This window comes from Physeter macrocephalus, chromosome 20 (assembly GCF_002837175.3).
Source record: "Physeter macrocephalus isolate SW-GA chromosome 20, ASM283717v5, whole genome shotgun sequence".
Taxonomy (NCBI): Eukaryota; Metazoa; Chordata; class Mammalia; order Artiodactyla; family Physeteridae; genus Physeter; species Physeter macrocephalus.
The window spans coordinates 6,182,196-6,203,177 of NC_041233.1; the positions used below are offsets into that span (position 1 = coordinate 6,182,196).

General features: G+C 37.4%; 1 protein-coding gene across 1 annotated transcript in view; it reads right to left on the reverse strand.

Annotated features, from left to right (window-relative positions):
• Positions 1–20,982, reverse strand: part of LYST (lysosomal trafficking regulator) — a 166,695-nt gene that overhangs the window by 97,515 nt on the left and 48,198 nt on the right. The window contains exons 11-18 of the mRNA XM_055080822.1: positions 19,875–20,307; positions 17,447–17,591; positions 16,032–16,205; positions 11,999–12,159; positions 10,952–11,142; positions 7,969–8,214; positions 4,400–4,573; positions 3,341–3,490 (exon numbers count right to left, since the gene is read on the reverse strand). Coding sequence (XP_054936797.1) covers positions 3,341–3,490; positions 4,400–4,573; positions 7,969–8,214; positions 10,952–11,142; positions 11,999–12,159; positions 16,032–16,205; positions 17,447–17,591; positions 19,875–20,307 — 1,674 coding nt within the window. The remainder of the gene's footprint in view (positions 1–3,340; positions 3,491–4,399; positions 4,574–7,968; positions 8,215–10,951; positions 11,143–11,998; positions 12,160–16,031; positions 16,206–17,446; positions 17,592–19,874; positions 20,308–20,982) is intronic.

Consider the following 20,982-nt stretch of genomic DNA (forward strand, 5'->3'; position numbering starts at 1 on the left):
AGCGGCTAGGCCCGTGAGCCATGGCCGCTGAGCCTGTGCGTCCGGAGCCTGTGCTCCGCAACGGGAGAGGCCACAACAGTAAGAGGCCAGCGTACCACAAAAAAAAAAAAAAAAAAAAAAAGTACAGATTTCAATGCTAATTTCTGTAATGCAGCATTTAATCAAATAATTTTAGAACAAGATGTACTAAATTGAAAAAAGTTAGACAATGTAGAATTTCTGCATTTTGGATTAATTTACTTTTAAGTCCAAATAATATAATTCTCTGCACAATTACTAAGTGTGCAGTTTCAAACAGTAGTTAGCATCCTTTTGAGGTGCTTTACAATGCTTCTCCCATACTGAATCAATCTTAAATTATCCACAGTAATAGAGAAAAAGGAATCTTACATAGATAACTACTACTGAAAGATAATCTTCACCTCATTTTATTAGCCCAAATAACCTTTCAACAAAGTCATTACCAAAAAGCAAAATTAACTGCCTTGGGTTGCAGGTCTTGCTGTTTTTCCTGCCATCATCGATGGAAATGAATAATGAAAAGGCTAAGGAATTGATAGACTTAATCATACTATTCTAACGAAGGCCTCTCTCTTTATAAGACAGGGCCAAGGTGCCCTGAGAGAAAAAGACATATGAAAACTGGAAGACGAGGCAGGCCAAGTATAAAAACTTGATTCAGGCCTGAAAAATAGTACTAAAATAGAGCAGTGCCAAAGCAAACAGACAACCAGCAACAAAAACAAAACAACTCAGCTAAAAAAATAATTAGGAAAGAAAATCTTATTTCAAACCCATAGAAGTATTTGTGTATATCACTTTTGAATTCAACAAGAAATGTTTTGTTTTTTAATCACACTGTTTTTTAATGCTCAAATTAGCATCCTCTTTTGAAATACTAAAATAGCTGTCCAATTTTTAGTTAAGATTTGATCTTCCAATCTACAATTGAGCTATTTCTTTATTGCATGTTTATATTTATACTGCCTTTGATCCAACTTGTTTGTATTTACTATCACTATGTTCATTTGCTTTCTCTCCCTGAAACATTAAGTGTATTTTTATACATATATATGTGTGTGTGTGTATACATATATACATATGGATTTTTTAAATTCTGAAAGTATTTATTCAGAATGAGAAATCACAACAAAATAGAAAGTTTTAAAAACTGACAGTACCATAAAATCCAGAAAAAGCAATAGTTAGCCGCCTGACACAGCTCTGTAATACTTTCCCCCTGTGTTTTGCAGGAGCATATTCTTTGACTGCTTCTTCATATAACAATAATTTTGTAATATAATTTTATATAGAAAGAACAGAAAAATAATTCTGTCTTTCCTCTAGCATGTTTGGTCAAAATTTGTTTTTGTTAATGACAGATGAGAAGTGTTTCCTTCAGCTTCCTAGCTCATTATTGATAGTGAGTAAATCTGGAGGGGCTGTTGCCAGATTTGGAAGTAACCAAATTTTTAAAAATTCTAAAGGTACACACTTTGAATTGGTCTTTAATTACGTCTGATGATACTATTGTTATACGCTAAATAACTCTGGACAATCTACAGTCTACACTAGAACTAAGGAGGCTCTATGAGCCACACCATGAAGACTATGCTTATAACTAAGGCAGAAAGGAAACAGCCCTATATTCATTCCCTGGCTGGGTCCTTGTGAAGACTACCTGATCCATCCAGCTGTTGACATGCTTTGCCTAGACCTAAGATCAAAGCATGTTCCTTAGCTTATGCCTATCATGAAGCCAAGACTTCATAGCCTTGCCCTGTATACTGATACAGCTCTATGACTTCTGGGTAACGTGGCTCCCTTACTCAGAAGTGTGTCTATTTCCCTCTCCTTGACTCTACTCTCCACACTCTTAGCAGGACCCCTTTCAGAGTTTATGCAAGTCTCCAATTGATTCAAATGTTCTCCAGCCGAGTACTGCTCTAGCTACTACCAGCAGCCCAAGCTCTGATCCTGACCCTCCAGATCAGCATTATCCATGGCTGTCTAAAACCTTGCACAGAAATTAATCTCCAGATTTCCATCTACAATTAACATTACGTTGAAGTGGTAAATTTGTTCTGTTCTCCAAAAGAATGATTGGATGAATATTTAAAAGTAAATGCCTTTTTGTGCACCAAAGGAAACCATCAACAGAGTGAAAAGGCAACCTACAGAATGGGAGAAAATATTTGCAAACCATAAATGAGATAAGGATTAATATGCAGAATATATAAAGAACCCCTATAACTCATTAACAAAAAATCAAATAACCCAGTTAAAAAATGGTCAAAGGACTTGAACGGACATCTCTTCAAAGAAGATATACAAAGGGCCAATAAGTATATGAAAAGATGCTTATCATCACTAATCACCAGGAAAATAAATGCAAATCAAAACCACAACAAACTATTACCTCATACCCTATAGAATAGGCACTATCAAAAAATAACAACTGTTTGGTGAGAATGTAAAAAAATTGGATCACTTGCACATTGTTGGTAGGATTGTAAAATGGTGCTTCTCTTACAGAAAATAGTATGGAGGTTCCCCAAAAAGTTAAAAATAGAACTACTGGGCTTCCCTGGTGGCACAGTGGTTGAGAGTCCGCCTGCCGATGCAGGGGACACCGGTTCGTGCCCCGGTCCGGGAAGATCCCACATGCCACAGAGCGACTAGGCCCGTGAGTCATGGCCGCTGAGCCTGCGCGTCTGGAGCCTGTGCTCCGCAACGGGAGAGGCCACAACAGTGAGAGGCCCGCGTACCGAAAAAAAAAATAAAAATAGAACTACTATATGATTCAGCAATCTTACTTCTGCATACATATCTAAAATAATTGAAAACAGGATCTCAGAGAGACCTCTGCACATCCATGTTCACTGCAACATAATTCACAATGGCCAACATGTGGAAGCAAGCTAAGTGTGTGTGACAGATGAACAGATAAAGAAAATGTGGGATACACATACAATGGGATATTATTCCATCTTAAAAAAATCTTGTCATATGCTACAACACAGATGAACCTTGAGGACATAATGCAAAGTCAAATAAGCCAATCACAAAAAGACAAACACTGAATGATTCCACTTATATTAAGTAACTAATGTAATCAGACTCATAGAAACAGAATGTAAAATGGTGGTTGCCAGGGACTGAGGGCAGGGGAAATGGGGAGTTGTTGTCCAATGCGTAGAGTTTCAGTCAAACAAGATGAAAAAGTTCTAGAGAAGTGCCATACAACAAAGTGTATACAGTTAATACTGTACTGTACACGTAAAAATTGTTGAGGGTAAATTCACAAGTGTTTTTTTTTAACCACAAAAATAGTACATGCCTCTGCTTTATTCCATATCCTCCAGTCTAGCAATAGCTCCTCTAGCAGTTTAACATCCTGGATTATAGCATTAGACTCGGCATCCAACTTAAATTCTCCATTCTCATTGATATGAATAATATCTTCACCACAGCAACCTTCAAGAAGGGTCTATGGAAAAATAACATTAATACAAGATGCATCAACAATCAGTTAATCCAAAAATTCAACAGAAATATTAAGCTTTCAATCTTAGCAGTCATAACATTAAATTCAAAGGAAAACTACTGAATAACTCAACATTTCACCACGTATCTTTAAATTGTTTTGTAAAACAATTCAAGTAATGCGAAAACCCCCAAATTTCAAATATTTATAAATGACTATTCAGTTTCAAATATGGGGTAAAAGAAACCACATCCTATTTTTTAAATTCAATGAATCTGTTGGGTTTTAAATTTTTTCCAAGAAGCATTCATGCCACAAATGTATGGATCTTGACAGTTTCAAGAGTTGGGGTTTGGGGGCATGGGAAGAGGCATGGTCTTTTGCCTTAGTACTAGTACCCTCAGAGAGAAATACTTTCACAATGTTACCAAATGCTTTTAGTTAGAAAGGTACTTAAATATATGATGACAGCTGGATCACAATAAAAGCTCATAAGGCTTTAAGATGCTAACTCCATAGCAGCATTGCCTAACGGGAACGGCACAGCACTAGGTGTCTGGAGAACTAGGTTCTCTTCCATAACTGTGGGAGCTGAAGCAAACAGCAGTCTCTCTGTGGGTTTCACTTTCACTAGTCTACAGAATGAGGGGCCAGCCAAGGAGACATCACTGGCTAATCAAATCTAAAAATCTTAATTTTTTTCTTTTATTCTTCTAAAATGTTTTAAAGGCAATTAAAATGTAATTATTTAAATGATGAAAAACCCAGAAGAGCCTTACTTTGATTAAATATATTGAGTTTCCTTCATTTTCTTCAGGAATAACTGAAACACAAAACTCTATTATTGGAAGACTTTAATGAAGAGGTATTACTGCATATGAAACTCTGAGAATAAGTTTTATGAGAACCTACCTTCAAAATGTGAAAGCCCACAATGCATTTTTGTTTGATCAACACCTGATGAATCATGGAAAGTCCATTACAATTTTCTAATTCATGTATTCTCTGTTGGTTGTATTTAATTAATGAGAGTATAATTCTCAGTGCTAATGCTTGAGTTTCTTCATAGATACTGAGTTCCACAACCTAAAAAAAAAGTAGATATATTTTTTCTAATTTGTTGAGATTAAAAATTTAACATGTGTGGTTATCTTCCATTATGTAATATCAACCCATTAGTTTCATTTGAAAGCTTATTTTTTTATTGTTGACACTGTGTAATTACTTAAGAATTGTAAAGAAACAAAACTAAAAAACATAAATTCTCACCTCACACCAGTCAGACTGGCCATCATCAAAAAACCTACAAACAATAAATGCTGGAGAGGATGTGGAGAAAAGGGAACCCTCTTGCACTGTTGGTGGGAATGTAAATTGATAAACTGATACAGCCACTATGGAGAACAGTATGGAGGTTCCTTAAAAAACTAAAAATAGAAGTACCATACGACCCAGCAATCCCACTACTGGGCAAATAACCTGAGAGAACCATAATTCAAAAAGAGTCCTGTACCACCATGTTCACTGCAGCACTATTTACAATAGCCAGGACATGAAAGTAACCTAAGTGTCCATTGACAGATGAATGGATAAAGAAGATGTGGCACATATATACAGTGGAATATTACTCAGCCATAAAAAGAAATGAAATTTGAGTTATTTGTAGTGAGGTGGATGGACCCAAAGTCTGTCGTACAGAGTGAAGTAAGTCAGAAAGAGAAAAACAAATACCGTATGCTAACACATATATATGGAACCTAAAAAAAAAAAAAAGTAAGCTGGGACGAAGTGAGAGAGTGGCATGGACATATATACACTACCAAATGTAAAACAGATGGCTAGGGGGAAGCAGCCGCATAGCACAGGGAGATCAGCTCGGTGCTTTGTGACCACCTAGAAGGGTGGGACAGGGAGGGTGGGAGGGAGACGCAAGAGGGAAGAGATATGGGGATATATGTATAGCTGATTCACTTTGTTATATAGCAGAAACTAACACAACATTGTAATGCAATTATACTACAATAAAGATGTTAAAAAATGAATACATAGTGCAAAAACACCCCCATAAATTCATGTTCATTTGTTTCTTAAATATTCTATAAATTGACTAAAATAACACTGATAACCTTAGAATTCAGTAGCATTTTATTAGTGGTCTGAAATGTCAGCAAAATGCCTCAAATTTTTGATGATTAGTCACTCAACAAACAGGATCTGTGTTCTGTGCTGTGGGAGATGAAGAAGTAATAGGCGTGCTACCTGCCTCCAATGGGTGTCAAATGATAAGATGTAGGTATAGAAACTATGAATTGTGACTTGTACTTCGATTCCCCCAGTGCTTTCTGGAAACTACTATATGGAAGAAACACACACCTTATTATGATGATAAAAGGCAAAGAAGAGTGAGACACTGTGAATGCACGAGAGCACAGAAACTACTTCTGACTCCACTCTGCACCAGGACAGGGAAGCCTACATGGAGAAGGTGGCCTGGAGAGAGAGCAAAACCCTGGGAAGCAGGGATAAATGGGTGGCTGGGGTGGGCCACAGTCAGGAGAGAGGAGAAGACTGGAAGTTCACGGTACATCTAGGAGAATGCAGATTGCCTATTTGGTTGGATGGTGGACATTAGGCTCAAAAGGCAGGCTATACGTGTAAGGATTTTTTAAAAATTTATTTTGGGCTGCGTTGGGTCTTCATTGCTGTGCACAGGCTTTCTCTAGTTGCAGCGAGCAGGGGTTACTCTTTGTTGCGGTGCACGGGCTTCTCATTGCGGTGGCTTGTCTTGTTGCGGAGCAGGGGCTCTAGGCACTTGGGCTTCAGTAGTTGTGGCTCGCGGGCTCTAGAGCGCAGGCTCAGTAGTTGCGGCGCACGGGCTTAGTTGCTCTGCGGCATGTGGGATCTTCCCGGACCAGGGATCGAACCCCTGTCCCCTGCACTGGCAGGTGGATTCTTAACCACTGCGCCACCAGGGAAGTCCCACGTGTAAGGATTTTAAGGAGACTGAATTTTATTTTTGTAGGAAAGGATGGATACTGAACAAACTTTCTAAGTTTTAAGTGTAAAAATATACTTTAAAAGTCTTATTGGCAAGATCCTATATATTTGCAAGATAAAAAGTTAACCATTTTCTCTAGGATCTAGTCACTGTGTAACAGTAAACATAACAAAATTATATTCAATAACTTGATGAAAGAGGAAAAACCGTTTTGAAATTATACAAAGCTATAAAAGTGGATAACAAAATGCTGATAAGTTAAATGAAAAGCTTTTAATTTTAAAACACTAGGTACTAGATGCAAAAAAAAAGTTTGAAAAAGGAAAAGGAGGAAAGACAGACAGCTTAGATTATGGTGGATCAAATGCTAAACAAACAAATATTTATAAAAACAGTAACAATAACAGTAACAATTTATAAAAACAATAACAACAAACACTGATATGTCTCTTTTTGCAAAATTAATCAAAAGGTTAAAAGAAAGAAGGCCGGTTAGGGAGACAGTATGATAATGTTGCAGAAGTTATACTTAAGGAGAAAATTTTGAGGATGAAAAAAGATCAGGGCAGCTTTAATTAAACAAGGATATGGACCACAAGGAAGTAGAAATGATTTGTACTGAAGAGAGACCGTTTGTACCCCCATTTGGATTTTACCAATCCCTGAAACAGTCACATACACTATTGACTGCCTACTCTGCATCAGGAGAGATATCGTGTGCTGGCCCTCAGATGACTAAATAGAACAGATAAATAAACTTGTTTCTCTAAAACAGTACCTATGGCAAGAGTCAAAATTCCTGTATTTCTCCTTTGCTTTAAATAAACTTCAAACACGAACAAATTATTTTTGTACTTATTTGACCTTTTTTTCCCCCATGCATCTGGAAGCTTCAAGGAAAGAACAAGTTTCACAAACATTATTATTATTATTTTTTTTTGCAGTACGCGGGCCTCTCACTGTTGTGGCCTCTCCCGTTGCGGAGCACAGGCTCCGGACGCGCAGGCTCAGTGGCCATGGCTCACGGGCTTAGCCGCTCTGCGGCATGTGGGATCTTCCCAGACCGGGGCACGAACCCGCGTCCCCTGCATCGGCAGGCGGACTCTCAACCACTGTGCCACCAGGGAAGCCCCCACAAACATTATTTTAAGGAATACATTTCTTCTATATTTTTACAATGGTATGCTTTTCTTTTTTCTCATTGGCAATTTAAAATCTTGTACATTTAACACTTAATTGTTCTAATTGCATTTCTGGATAATAGGAAACTTCTAAAATCCTCATAAATTAAAAAGAAATTTTAATCAAAAATTACCTGTGGCAGAAAGTTTGATGACATTCTAAACAATATGTGCTTTTTTAATCTTAAAAGTTTAACATAGTTGATATATAGCTTTATTTGTATTTGAAAAGAAAGCCTAAAATGTATCAATAATAAAGAGGTAGTTTCTCTTTAAATAAAATTATAAGCAGTGATTCTTACCCTAGCAAAGAGAAAGACAAATATACCAGTTCCACCAATCTCGTGCAGAATGCCTTGAAGGGTTTTACATTCAGTGGGCCGGAGATTCTTTAGATGATAAGGTTCTAACAAGATGCTGTGAACTTCTTTTGAGCTGAAGGGTCTTTGCGAGAGTTGGGTTTTCATTTGACCTTTAAGTCTAATAACTGGCTCATAGATGGTGTACTGAGCAGGGCAGTAAGTGGTATACACAACTGAAAGATTTTCCTGAAACACAAATATTTTCCTTCCGTAACTAAACAAAGTTTAAAAAGTAAGTTATTAACTAGCAAGTGAATATTTCAAAGTGAAAAGACAACCAACAAATCTTTTTCTTTGTTTTAAAAAAGAGAGACACTACACTAAACAAAGATGGACATGAGAAGCAAGACAGCTCCCCACAAAGGAAAAGATCAGTTTCATTTAGCAGTGATCAATACGTGTAAACCACATCAAGGCTGAGAAAAATTCCAGCTTTGATCTTTTGAGAACAAACATGAAATTATACCTATTATCACTGATAACAACAAGCCCATACCACACTCATTGCATGCCAGGCACTGCTCTATGCATTTATAAATATTAACCAATCTTTACAACCCTATGAGTTGGAGACTCTGGCTCAATGTATTCAAATGTATCTTGGTCTTGAATTTGCTCATGGGCTGCCTACTCATTTAAACATGACTCTAAACTAGATCATTCTTTCTACTAGAATAAAATTCCACACTATCAGCGTACCTAACTGAAATTGAATGGAACTTTCAATATTTCTCCCATGCAGAGGGTAGTTTTGATCAGATTCTGGCCATCTATCAAATATTCCATTAACTACTTTTAAAATGATGGTAAATTTTAAATGCAAAATATACTCTGAGGTGCTGTCCGTGGAGGCAGCTGCAGGAGCTCAAGCTTAGGGAAATCAGGTAGATTCAAGATCTTCTCACAGAAGCCCGGGCGGGTGGGGGGGCATTGGGCTTCGATCATTTTCAACTCATGGTGATTTAAGTATAGTTTCATCAGGCATCACCTAGCATATATGCATACTAACTAAACTGACTACACAGTCTACTGTATATGATTATGCTGGGTGAAACAAAATTGTATACCTGTAGAAGTTTTCATTAGAAACCTGATAAAATGCCCAGTTACCTGAAACATGTCCCACCTGACACCAATGCCTTGCCGGGAGGGCACCATCTCTGCCTGACCGCTCACTCATACCTCATAACCCCAAAATAATGAAGTCAGGCTTAAAAAATCTGCTTTCTAAAAAAGACTTTTCACATAAAACCTGTATAATTTTTATCTGTGATAATTTCTGTTGAATTTTATGACTTACAACCTATATTCTTTTCGGGCAAAATAAAAGGATTAAGAATATGTAATTTTTGGGCTTCCCTGGTGGCGCAGTGGTTGAGAATCCGCCTGCCGATGTAGGGGACACGGGTTCGTGCCCCGGTCCGGGAGGATCCCACGTGCCGCGGAGCGGGTGGGCCCGTGAGCCATGGCCGCTGCGCCGCGTACCGCAAAAAAAAAAAAAAAAAAAAGAATATGTAATTTTTGTACAAACAAATGGATTAACCAAGAACTAGAGAGTTAAAATTATGTTTTGAACAGACATTTGTTGTATGAGCTCCTTCGTCTTCCTAAAGCAGAGATACTCAATGTGTGGTCCCCAACCAGGAGCACCAGCATCTCCTGGGAATTTGTTAAAAATGCAAACTCTTGGACCACACTTCAGATCTACTACAGAACCCGAAGCTCTGGCCCAGCAATCTACATTTTAGCAAGTCCTCTGGGTGATTCTGGTTGGAGAATCATTTCACTAAAGCATGTTTGGTCCACGGTAGCACATTTGGGGTGGGATTAATTCTTAGTTGTATGACACTGCCCATGCGCTGTAGAATACTTAAAATCCCTGGCCCCCACTCAATAATAGTGGACAGCCAAAATGCCCCCAATCCCCATTTAAAAATACTCCTTAGGGAGAAAAAGATCGTATGCCTAATACCAGATCTTCAGTTAAATTCTACAGGTATCTACTCTATATTTATTTTACCACAGATATATATTTAACACCACTTAAGACTTACATATGTTTTACAAAATATCTGAACTAGAACTTCTCCTTTACTTTTAGTCAAATGTTACAGCTTTAAAATATAATATATTTTGATTGTAAAATATACGCCTCATTAACAACAACAATAACAACAAAATATATCCCAAAGTAGTAGTCTCCAAGTAAGAAATATCTCTGACCTATAATTGTACCTCTCAAAAGAAAGCAAGAGAAGGAGGAACACAGTTTCATGTCTAGGAACACAGTTTCATGGCTAGGCCTACCAGCTTTTAGTAGATCTTCTAAGACCATGAAGGGTCAGCTTCCTAGCTGCTATAATGAAAAATAACTATCACAAGCTCCTAATCTATATATTAGTATAACAAAATATTAGAATAATGTATAAAATGCAATCAAGAGTCTCATATAAGCAGAGTTAGCAATAATTTGAAAGCAAAATTCCTAGTTGTTATTGATATTAAAGAAAGAAATATTCTAAAATCTGAATATGTGTAATTAAAATTAATATAAATAAAAGTTAGTATTTATTTGTAAGTATGGGAAAGAAAGGTAATAAGCAATCTTTTAAGGCTAACACGTGTTATATTTTCATTATATCATAAACATTTTTCTCAAATGATTAATAGGTATAACCTAAAGTAAACTGATACTTAGTATAGAAATACAGTTCCAAGGAAAAGCAGATGAAAATTTGAAACCTGAAAATGAATTCTGAGGTGGTCAAAGTATTTCAGTTAAAAAGAAAAACATTTCTAAGTAAAGAAAATATTGAGAAACAGAAAAGAAAAACTCTAAAAATCTAATTCCCAGCAAATGACACATTCAATAAACATACATAACAGTTACTACAAAGTTAAAACTTATAAAATGAAAACTTACAATTAGAAGACCAATGTCCACATCTTTGTTGGTCATAAAAAGTTCTCTGATCTGTTCACATCGCAAAATTTCTTTATTAATGTATTTGGAGTAGTCATTCACAGCCTTGCCATATTTACATGGCATTATGGATGTATGATTGGGTCCACAAGCATATAAATAAAATGCCTCCTGTGAGCCAATCTTAGCTCCTGAATAGCAAAAAAATAAAGTTATTTACCTAAAATACTCCAACCAAAATTTTTCGTAAAAAACAAGAAACCAAGAGGGTTTTTTTTTCTAGATTCTTATAGTTGTTCACTGTATCTTACAAAATTGATAAAGCCTCAATTTCCAAATTGGTGTAATGAGCAAATAATTTACAGCAAGATTATCTGCTGGATGTAAGATGAATTAATATAGATACATATATAAAGTTAACTGAAAGCTCTTGGTATAATGAAGTCATGAAATTTCTAGTTGCTCTTTAGGCTAAAAGCAGGTTTGGTTTCATTTTGCCTCTTTTTTTTTCTTTTTTGTAAATGGAAACTATACCTCAGTAAATTCCTTTTAAAAATAACATGTGGATCTTTATTCCTTCATCCATCCATCCATCTATTCAATAAACACTGTCTGAATGCTATTACGTGCCAGGTTTAGTGATATGTTTTTTAAAATCACATATTTCTTTTTCCCCTAAAATGTGGTATTTTTAAATATAATATACTAAAATTATAAATAAAAGAGACAACCAGTCTAAGTGTACCTGTCCTAACACTGCATTTTCCAGGATTATAAAGTTGATTTAATATAAGCTTCTCTTTCGGGGAGGGTATGGGGGTAGGATGTACACCTCTACATTAAATGTATGTATCAATTATAAGAAGCACCTAGATTATAAAAATGTTAAAATATTTTAAAAGTGCATCTTGGAATCTAGGAAATACAGTACTTACTAAGTACAAGTGAAGGAACAGGGATTAATACTTTATCCAGGATAAATAACTTAGTTTAATGTTTGTTAACTGAAAGAAAAATCTGGAAATGCTTTGAAGGGGAAAAATATACCATTGAAGAGAAGTAAATTTCCCAGTTCCCATTTGCCAGCCAATTGCAGAAATTCTTCCTGGGATGATAAACAATGGCCAATCATGCAAAATGTTTTATTGCTGTCAGATGACAAACTTGTTTTTCTTGGAAGCATAAAATCCAAAGTAACATCAGGCTTCCTACATTAAAAACAAAGTTAAATCAGTTACTTCAGTGAGTACTAGGGATTTTTAAAGTATGAATGTTTAAAAACGGGAAATTCTTGAACAAGTTTCTTGGTTCAGTATCAGATAGTTGCTGATGCGACAGAGAGGAGGACTGATTCTCTTGTGTTTTGGTCCAAGGTGCTGCTGGTCCACAAGCCCCCAAAGGAGGGGAGCAGAAAAGAGATGCCTGATGGTCCTACACCAGGCCATGGGAAGTATGACCCGACATTTGCTGCAAGCTTTCTTTGCCACTTGACTTCTGCATATTCACCTTCCTGGTTTAAGAAAGTATGACCCGACATTTGCTGCAAGCTTTCTTTGCCACTTGACTTCTGCATATTCACCTTCCTGGTTTAAGATATAAATCTACCACCTCCCCCTGATTTGCAGAAAAGAGATGCCTGATGGTCCTACACCAGGCCATGGGAAGTATGACCCGACATTTGCTGCAAGCTTTCTTTGCCACTTGACTTCTGCATATTCACCTTCCTGGTTTAAGATATAAATCTACCACCTCCCCCTGATTTTACCAGAAAGTCTCCCATCTCAGTAAACAATTCCTAAAATCTCATATCCTCTATGAAGGCTTCAAAAACTAATCAGAAAAAGAATATCACTTCTTCAGGTTTTGCTCTGACAAGGCACTAAAACGCCAATGCTTTTTGGCATTTTCTGTTTCTTCAGTGCTAAATCATTACCGAGCTTTTGATTAGTCTCTTGCTTTTCTTCATATAAAGGTCACAGGAATCCTTACAAAAGGCAGAGTAGGAAGAGGTAACCTAACGGTTTCTCCTAGAGAGACACACATGATGGGGGAACTTCATCCTCTAGTTGAAATGGCGGAGTGCCAAGCTCTACCCCCATTTTAGAAATGTTTTAACCTCCATATTAAGATAATGAAGGTAGCTTATAAAGACAAAGTCTGTGAATAAGACAGAGGACTTAGAATAAGCTAATAATGAGATATTCTATTTTGGTATGTATTTATTTAAAAACTTTCCCCTAAGGCTTTCTGTTTCATACTTAACATATAAATTTAACTATTTTAATAGGAATATTTTTAACAAAGGAAAGATGTGAGCTAACTTTTTTTTACTGAGGTATAATTGACATACAACATTATAGTGAGATAACTTCTATTACTCTACAGGCATCTTTCTTGAACCAACTAAATGGCTGTGACTGAAACAGTACTGCCACCTACTGGCATTAGGACAATACAGTTTTTATGGGTAAAGAAAATCTGTAAGATCAATGCGAGATGAGTTCAACAAACACTTAAAATAATTCATACTATCTACTATGTGCCATATATTCCTGCCATATTTGTGTGCTGTTCATCAAATAAAAATTAATAGAAAATATTAATAGGTTTTTTCAGTGTCATTACATCTTGAAATGTATTATTTGTAGAAATTATTCTATTAGTTCAGAGAGTGATAAAGATAGTGCCGAATTTAAATCAACAGAATAATATATTCATCCTTGGTCACTTGCTCACTGCTCTATTAACAGATAAAATCATTATCTTGTACCAAAGGGGGAAAAATTCCCTCAAAGTAATGAAGAAATAAGTGGGTGGGTAAAAATTAGTGCTATGTGAATCAAGTGACTATACTCATAACTTCAGAACTGGCCACAGAGAACATCTAGACTCTCACTCTGAACATGTCTAATGATTAGTTTATGATTCCTATATCTGTCAGCTGGCCTGATTCACCACAACACTGTCAGGTTAGTAAAGCACAGGGTTTTAAAGCAGGCTCTATCCAGACTCAGAGTCCAGTTTGCGTTTCAGCCGCCCTCCTCACTGCTGGTAGGGCTTTGGGTCAGTTACCTTGCCCTACCCTGGGTCTCAGCTGCCTCACATGTAAAGTACACCTCTTTCATCATGCTGGTAGGAGGACTAATTGAGGTCATCCATGTCAAGTGCTTACTACACTGCCTGGTGTGTGCTGAGAGCTCAAGAAAGGAGGAGGAGAGAGTCCAGGAGACTCTATCCCAGCCCCAGCCCCAATCCCAACCAATCTAACTCAAGGCTCTGGAAACAAACAGTGATTGGCTATACCGCTGCCATTCAGGCTTAGGCAGCTGTGAAGACAGAACTTCTCAGAAAATATTTTATTTGGACTATGGAAATTGAGCTTCAATGACATATTTTCATGTATTTTAAAAAAATGAATAAACTGTTTCCTGTGGCAGACACTGTGGACTGGCTACCCGAGAGCCGTTCACAAGCCCCTTCCCCTGCCTTCCTGAGGCTGGACAGATGTAAGCAATCAACTCCTGCAGCCGCTGCAGCGCTGACCGGTACACAGCCTTCCCTGGGTTCCCACAGGCCCTTTCCTCTGCCTGGCCCACTCACTCTTCCTCCCTCCTGCTCACGGAAAACTCCATCTCCTTCAGGTCTCAGCTTAAATAAACTGTTCCTAGATAGGTCTCCCCTGACGTACCTCCCTTAAGTAGCAAACCTGTTATTGGTATCCCCACAGTACTTGTCATGATTTGTACACACTCATTTAATTGTGTATGCTTGCTGTCTGCTTCCTCACGGGACTGCAAGCCCCAAAAGGCAGGGAACGTGTCTGTCTTGTTCACCAAGCCCCCAAGCCTGATATAGCATGTACTCAGCACATAATAATTCCTCAGTAAGTATTGGATGAACAAATGAATGAAAAAATAGGTTAGGGCTTCCCTGGTGGCACAGTGGTTGAGAGTCCGCCTGCCGATGCAGGGGACGCGGGTTCGTGCCCCGGTCCGGGAAGATCCCACATGCCGCGGAGCGGCTGGGCCCGTGAGCCATGGCCGCTGAGCCTGCGCGTCCGGAGCCTGTGCTCCACAACGGAAGAGGCCACAATAGTGAGAGGCCCGCGTACAGCAAAAAAAAAAAAAAAAAAGAAAAAAGAAAAAAGAAAAAATAGGTTAATTTGTGCTAAGGGTATATTTTATCTCTATGATCTAATCTACTTCGAGGGACTTTTGAGAGAATTGGAAGATCATGTATATAATGCACCTGGCAAAAGGTCTGCAACATAATAGGTATGCAATATTTTAGACCATTCGATTAAATCTAGACTCCTCATCCTGGATTCAAAGCTGCTGTCACACAGTATCACCATGCCCACTCATTTTTCTTGCTCATTATTCAACTTAGACTGTTCCTTCCAGCCAGCTTGGTCCTTTCCCATGTTACACTAGTTTCCAATTCTGCATCCCCTTTCATGCTATTTCATTCAATAAAATACTTTCCAATGCTTACAATTTCCAAGATACCTTATAGTTCTCTTAGTGTTATATTTTACATTAAGATATTCTACAAAACATTTCTTATTAATTTGACTCACAATTCTCCTGGTTTGTAAAAGTCATACAGTACTGTAACCAAATCTATCACCTGGCATATTTCTAGGACCCTATTTTAATCTATCACCTGATACATTAGCTTATATTTTTCTCTAGTCATCCTAATTTCTTTTGAAACTCTGATTTAATTTAGCTTTAAGTTTTATTAGCCACTTAATTTAAATAATTCCTTATGGATTCATTTTATAACATGTGGGCTTGATGGACTAAATTATAGGTTCAGTTGCTTGATGTAATATACGTTCTACATGAATGCCTGCATGCTCCCCAAATCCAAATATTAATCTTCAACAATTATTTCTAAGGGAAATTAATTTTGTTTGAAAGTGATAAATAGGAAAAAATATCTAACTTGACAGACTCTTATGTTAATATATAGTAAAATTTTACCTATAGTTTTCTGTAATCTGTTTCAGAAGCTGTAACAGAATAATTAAAATTGTAACTGACATTAATAAGTATTTACTAAAAATGTTTCATACCTCTGTCCAGAGACCCATATGGAGATCTTCCCATGGATATTCTTTTTCCCTTGGGGCTGCTGCAAGTAGGTGAGTACTAAATGTTGCCATTTGCTTGGAAGGAAAATATTCTCCTGTGATTCAACCTGTGCTAGTAAAACAGCTTTCGTATCGTCATTTGAATCCATGCACACACTGCACAAAAAGAGAAAAGGTATAGGCTAAAAACATGAAATTTCTGATCTCAGTTTTTAACATGTCTATCAACTACAATTCTAGATATTTAAGTGAAATTAAAAATCAGTCCTATTATTAAACTAACTTGAAAAGTCAGTAGGTCTTTGTTTTACACCGTAATCTGTTTAGTTATTTTATTATACTATTACCTCAATTCATGAACTAAAATAGATTTGGCTCATTTGCTAGTTAGGGTTAACAATTTGGGCAATAATCTTCAGAATTCAATCTGCAAAAAAAAAATTTTATTAGTACTATCTGTACAGTCATTGCCTTTTTAGAAATTACAGTGTAATATTTGGTTCATACAAAAATTAATACATATTATACATAAATATCTAAATGCCTAAAACAAGGATGTATTGTTGGTCTAACCTACTTCGAGGGATTACTAAGAGAATTAAGATATAATTTATATAATGTACCAAGTAACCTTTATTACATTTACATAGATCCCTAAGCAACATGTTTCATTTAAAGTTTTATACAGATAGTATCATACTAGTCATACTCACCCAATACAAATAAAAGACTTGTATCTATACTAGTTAACAAAGGAGGTACGAAAAAAAGGACAAGACAGCAAGGAGAACCTAAGCTTATTAGATAGTGGCTCTTAAATATATAATCTGCATGAAAAACTGCTGTCTGATAACAACGTCATAAGATCACTTCACTCTGATGGAATACTTTCATAGATAAGACTTCAGTAAGTATTTGGTCTAAGATACAACTGAGAATTAACATAATGTACTTCAGAGTTTAATTATAGATTTTTAGATAGAATAATATATTGTTACAAAGGCTGTATTAATAACTGTTAGAATGTATCTTCTTTTTTTATTTGTTTTTTTGTTTGTTTGTTTGTTTGTTTGTTTGCGGTACGCGGGCCTCTCACTGTTGTGGCCTCTCCCGTTGCGGAGCACAGGCTCCGGACGCGCAGGCTCAGCGTCCATGGCTCACGGGCCCAGCCGCTCCGCAGCATGTGGGATCCTCCCAGACCGGGGCGCGAACCCGGTTCCCCTGCATCGGCAGGGGGACTCTCAACCACTGCGCCACCAGGGAAGCCCTATCTTCTTTTTTTAAAGAATTTTCTATTTTGCTGTAATGATCTTTATTAGCAGATTTCACATTAATGTCGCTTACATAAATTATTTAAATACATGCGCTATTCATGACGGGTTGAGGATAATCATTACCGAAAGATAAAAGTGCCACTGTGGGGATCAGCCCACACTTGGATCATCAGCGCTTTGGATCCCAATGAGATCATATGAATACAGCCTTCCTCTATGAGCCTTTCACCAGGACTCACGTACTCTGCACCTTCCGGTCTGTTGTGCTCTATGAGAAAAAGATGTTAGAATGATCAGTTAAGCAACTGATAAAAAAATGAGTGGAAAAGTGAATCTAAAAGATTACAAAGCATGGTTGTTCATTTGTAGTAAATTATTTACCTGGAATGTCTGAACATTCCAGGTAAATAAACAACATTTATTTCCAAACAACATTTCCAAAGTTTAGATGTTAACTCCAAAAAACAAGCATGAAGAGTGAAAACAGTAATTGAGCACAACAGAAGTTGTTAAATGTTTTAAAATACATGATAACCTAGGGCTAATTGCAGGAATGAAGAGACCACTGTGGTGTCACTGTGCCATGATTCTTTTACAGACTGGACTGGGCCACGGTGACATTGGGGCCCCAGCGCAGGGAGCACACACCATTGTCACATGCCTTGCACCACCAAAAATCTCTATAATAATAATAATAATAGGATGCTTTTTAATGAAAAATTGATATTAAAATTCCTTTTAGAAAAATTGTGGTGTTTGAATATATTCCTTGTTTAGACTCCGTGATGCATGATCTCTGAATGTAATTGCTGAGTGATTCTGAAACTCTAACACCTCTCTCCAAGGCAAGTGAAGGTAAATGCTATAGGCTTTGAGCCATCTGGTTATCATCCTGACTTCTCTTTCTCACCACTTAAAACCTAGCACTGCCTGAGTATGTATGATGAGCTCAATCCTCAGCCATGCGACCTAATACCATGATTCATGACTTCATGTAAAGCTACATTAAGATGTACCAAAATATAAAATGCATGCCCCAAGGCTCAGACTTTTAGAGAAGATAAACACTGCCAGTTATCAGATTGCACATATATTAGTTGTCAATTTTCTACGGGTATAACCACTGCCAGGGACTTCCCTGGCAGTCCAGTGGTTAAGACTTTGCCTTCCAATGCAGGGGGTGGGTGCGGGTTTGATCCCTGGTTGGTTTTAAGCTCTGGAATTAAACATAGGTGGGTTTAAATCCATTTCTAGCACTTACCAGCCACAGAAACTGGTCATGCTGCTTAACTTCATCTACAAATACAGACAGTATGAGCACTCACCTTACTGAAATGTTGTGAAGATTAAAAATGTATATAGCAAGAGCAAAGTGACACAATCCAGAAAGCTCTCCATGTACATTAGACAGCACCATCATCAATAACATCACATGTATGTCATTCAGAGCTATCAATTCGTAGGTGGCAAAATTCAATTCACAAAAGAAAACACTATAACTACCTAAAACATTAAATTATCTGCTAAGATTTCTTAAAAGTTCAGCTTCCTAGGCTAACCCATAAAAGTACCTAAGTGTGTTCTGCTAATAACTTGGAAATAACATCTGTGGAAAAGTAGATTCAGAGCTCCAACTGTGGATATCAGGTGACATTTCCCACCCTTCAATCTCGACAGTGTCGTTAAGGTTTTCCGTTCCCTCTACAGGTCAGCGGTAGAAGACCTCCCTGGAAACCAGATACTGGGGAAGGCCTAGTGTCCTGAAGCAGAGGCTCTACTGGCGTGTGTAAACCTTGTGGAATGAGCAGCTATTGAGGCCAGCACCTCCCTATAATCAAACCCCCTGAACACCTGTCTCATTCAGTCATTTCATTCATTCATGGACCCTAAGAATTAGCCTACCTGCTTTACTTACCACCACCATAAACTGCTTTCTAACGAACAGCTTCTTTCTACCTAGCAGTTTCCTAGTAGCATAATTGCAATTCGAGCAGTTATAGAAAGAACTGGAATGAAATTTATTCTCACTCTGGAGGTTGATTGACGCATTTAAACATTCTGTGACGGGAACAAGGAGAGAGGCACTGAGGTAAGATACAGCATAAGAAAGAGAGCTAGAACTACGAGAGAGAAAGGAGATGAAATGGAGGTAGACTAACAGGAGGTGAGACAGGTAGCAGAGGATGGACAAGTGGCTACAGGGTTCTATCCTTTCCTTTTCAAACACCAGGAGCCACCCTAAGCCAGTGACGGGACCAGGAAAGAGGCAAGAAAGGGGGCTGGTGAGCCCCGCAGCAGTTGCAGATGTGGCCCACCTGCCCCCCTCCCCCCGCCCCCATACACACTAGGCAAAAGAACAGAAGAAAATGGAGTTTTCAGGGCTATCTGACAACTCAGGCTTCGGTAAGTCAGAGTCCGCCCCTGCTGAGGCATTCCATGTGAAGAACATGTTGAGACTAAGTCAGAGCATCGCTGTATTCTCAGTGCTCAACTACTATAAAACCGCCGTCGGAAATATCTTAGTGCAAAACCGATAACGCTGTTGTCATACCTGTTCCACCAAAATTACTATCCAGTAAAATTAACGATTTGTTTCTTTTCTTTGTCTTCTTTCCTTTTTCTATGGTACTCTCAGCTTCGTGAATGCGCTCCACATTAAACCACAGTGAAACGCTGAAACCTTCCGACAGGTGTGGCCAGCAGTTTTGTCCTAGCAATGGCAAGTGGACGGGGGCTACGTGCCAAGAGGAAAGCAGCTGCTGGGGAAAACTGTCACTGTCACCCTCCTTCTTGCTCCGCGAAACTCGTGCTCTTCTTAATAACCCCATGGCCTTACTGTTTAGAATCGCAGGACTCTTTTGTGAAAAAGATGAAACACCATTGCTTAAATTTGGAGTATGCAGCAAAGGGAAGGTTAGATACTGTGAAGGACTCATAGTAATGTCACTTTCAACAATTTTCAGAATACCCAGAAGAAGAATTTCCTAGAGGAGAAGAAAACCACACAAAACTTTATAATCACGTTACAAGGTACATAATAATCTTGAAAGTCAGGTTATAAATGAAAACACAAACATACATATATGCATATCAGCTTCCTATTTAAATACCTTCCTACCTACTATATCATTAAAATTTTCATTTTTTGTGTGTAGTTAAGATAAAATATGAAACAGAGGTTTCAGTCTTAAAATATATAATCTCTTGTGGTTAAAACCTAAAAAGTTATGAGTTGGTTTTAAGTACTAGCAATTAAATACAGTGATTATATCAGGAATCATTTCTAGCAAAGAAAGATGTTTATTTCCAAGTACATTATAGTTGCTTCTATCAATTATTTTTAAATGAGGGATAGAATCAGAGACCTTACCAATTCTTCAGATTTCTGAATGGCATTTACAGCATGACTGACTTCACAAAATTGAGTGCTCCGTTACTTTCCACCTTATTTTACATGCTTTTTCCCTAATCAAATAAAATTTCTTCCATCTCTGTTTGGTAAACTAAAATAAGGTTTTTAGGTTTATTTATAATTACAAGTTTTTGGTTAAACTCAAACAGAGAAGGTACAGAAGAGATGACAGGAAACAAGTATTTAATTAAAGGGAAAAGCAATGACTAAGGAGACAAGTAAAAAAATAGAAAAGAATAACTCAGTA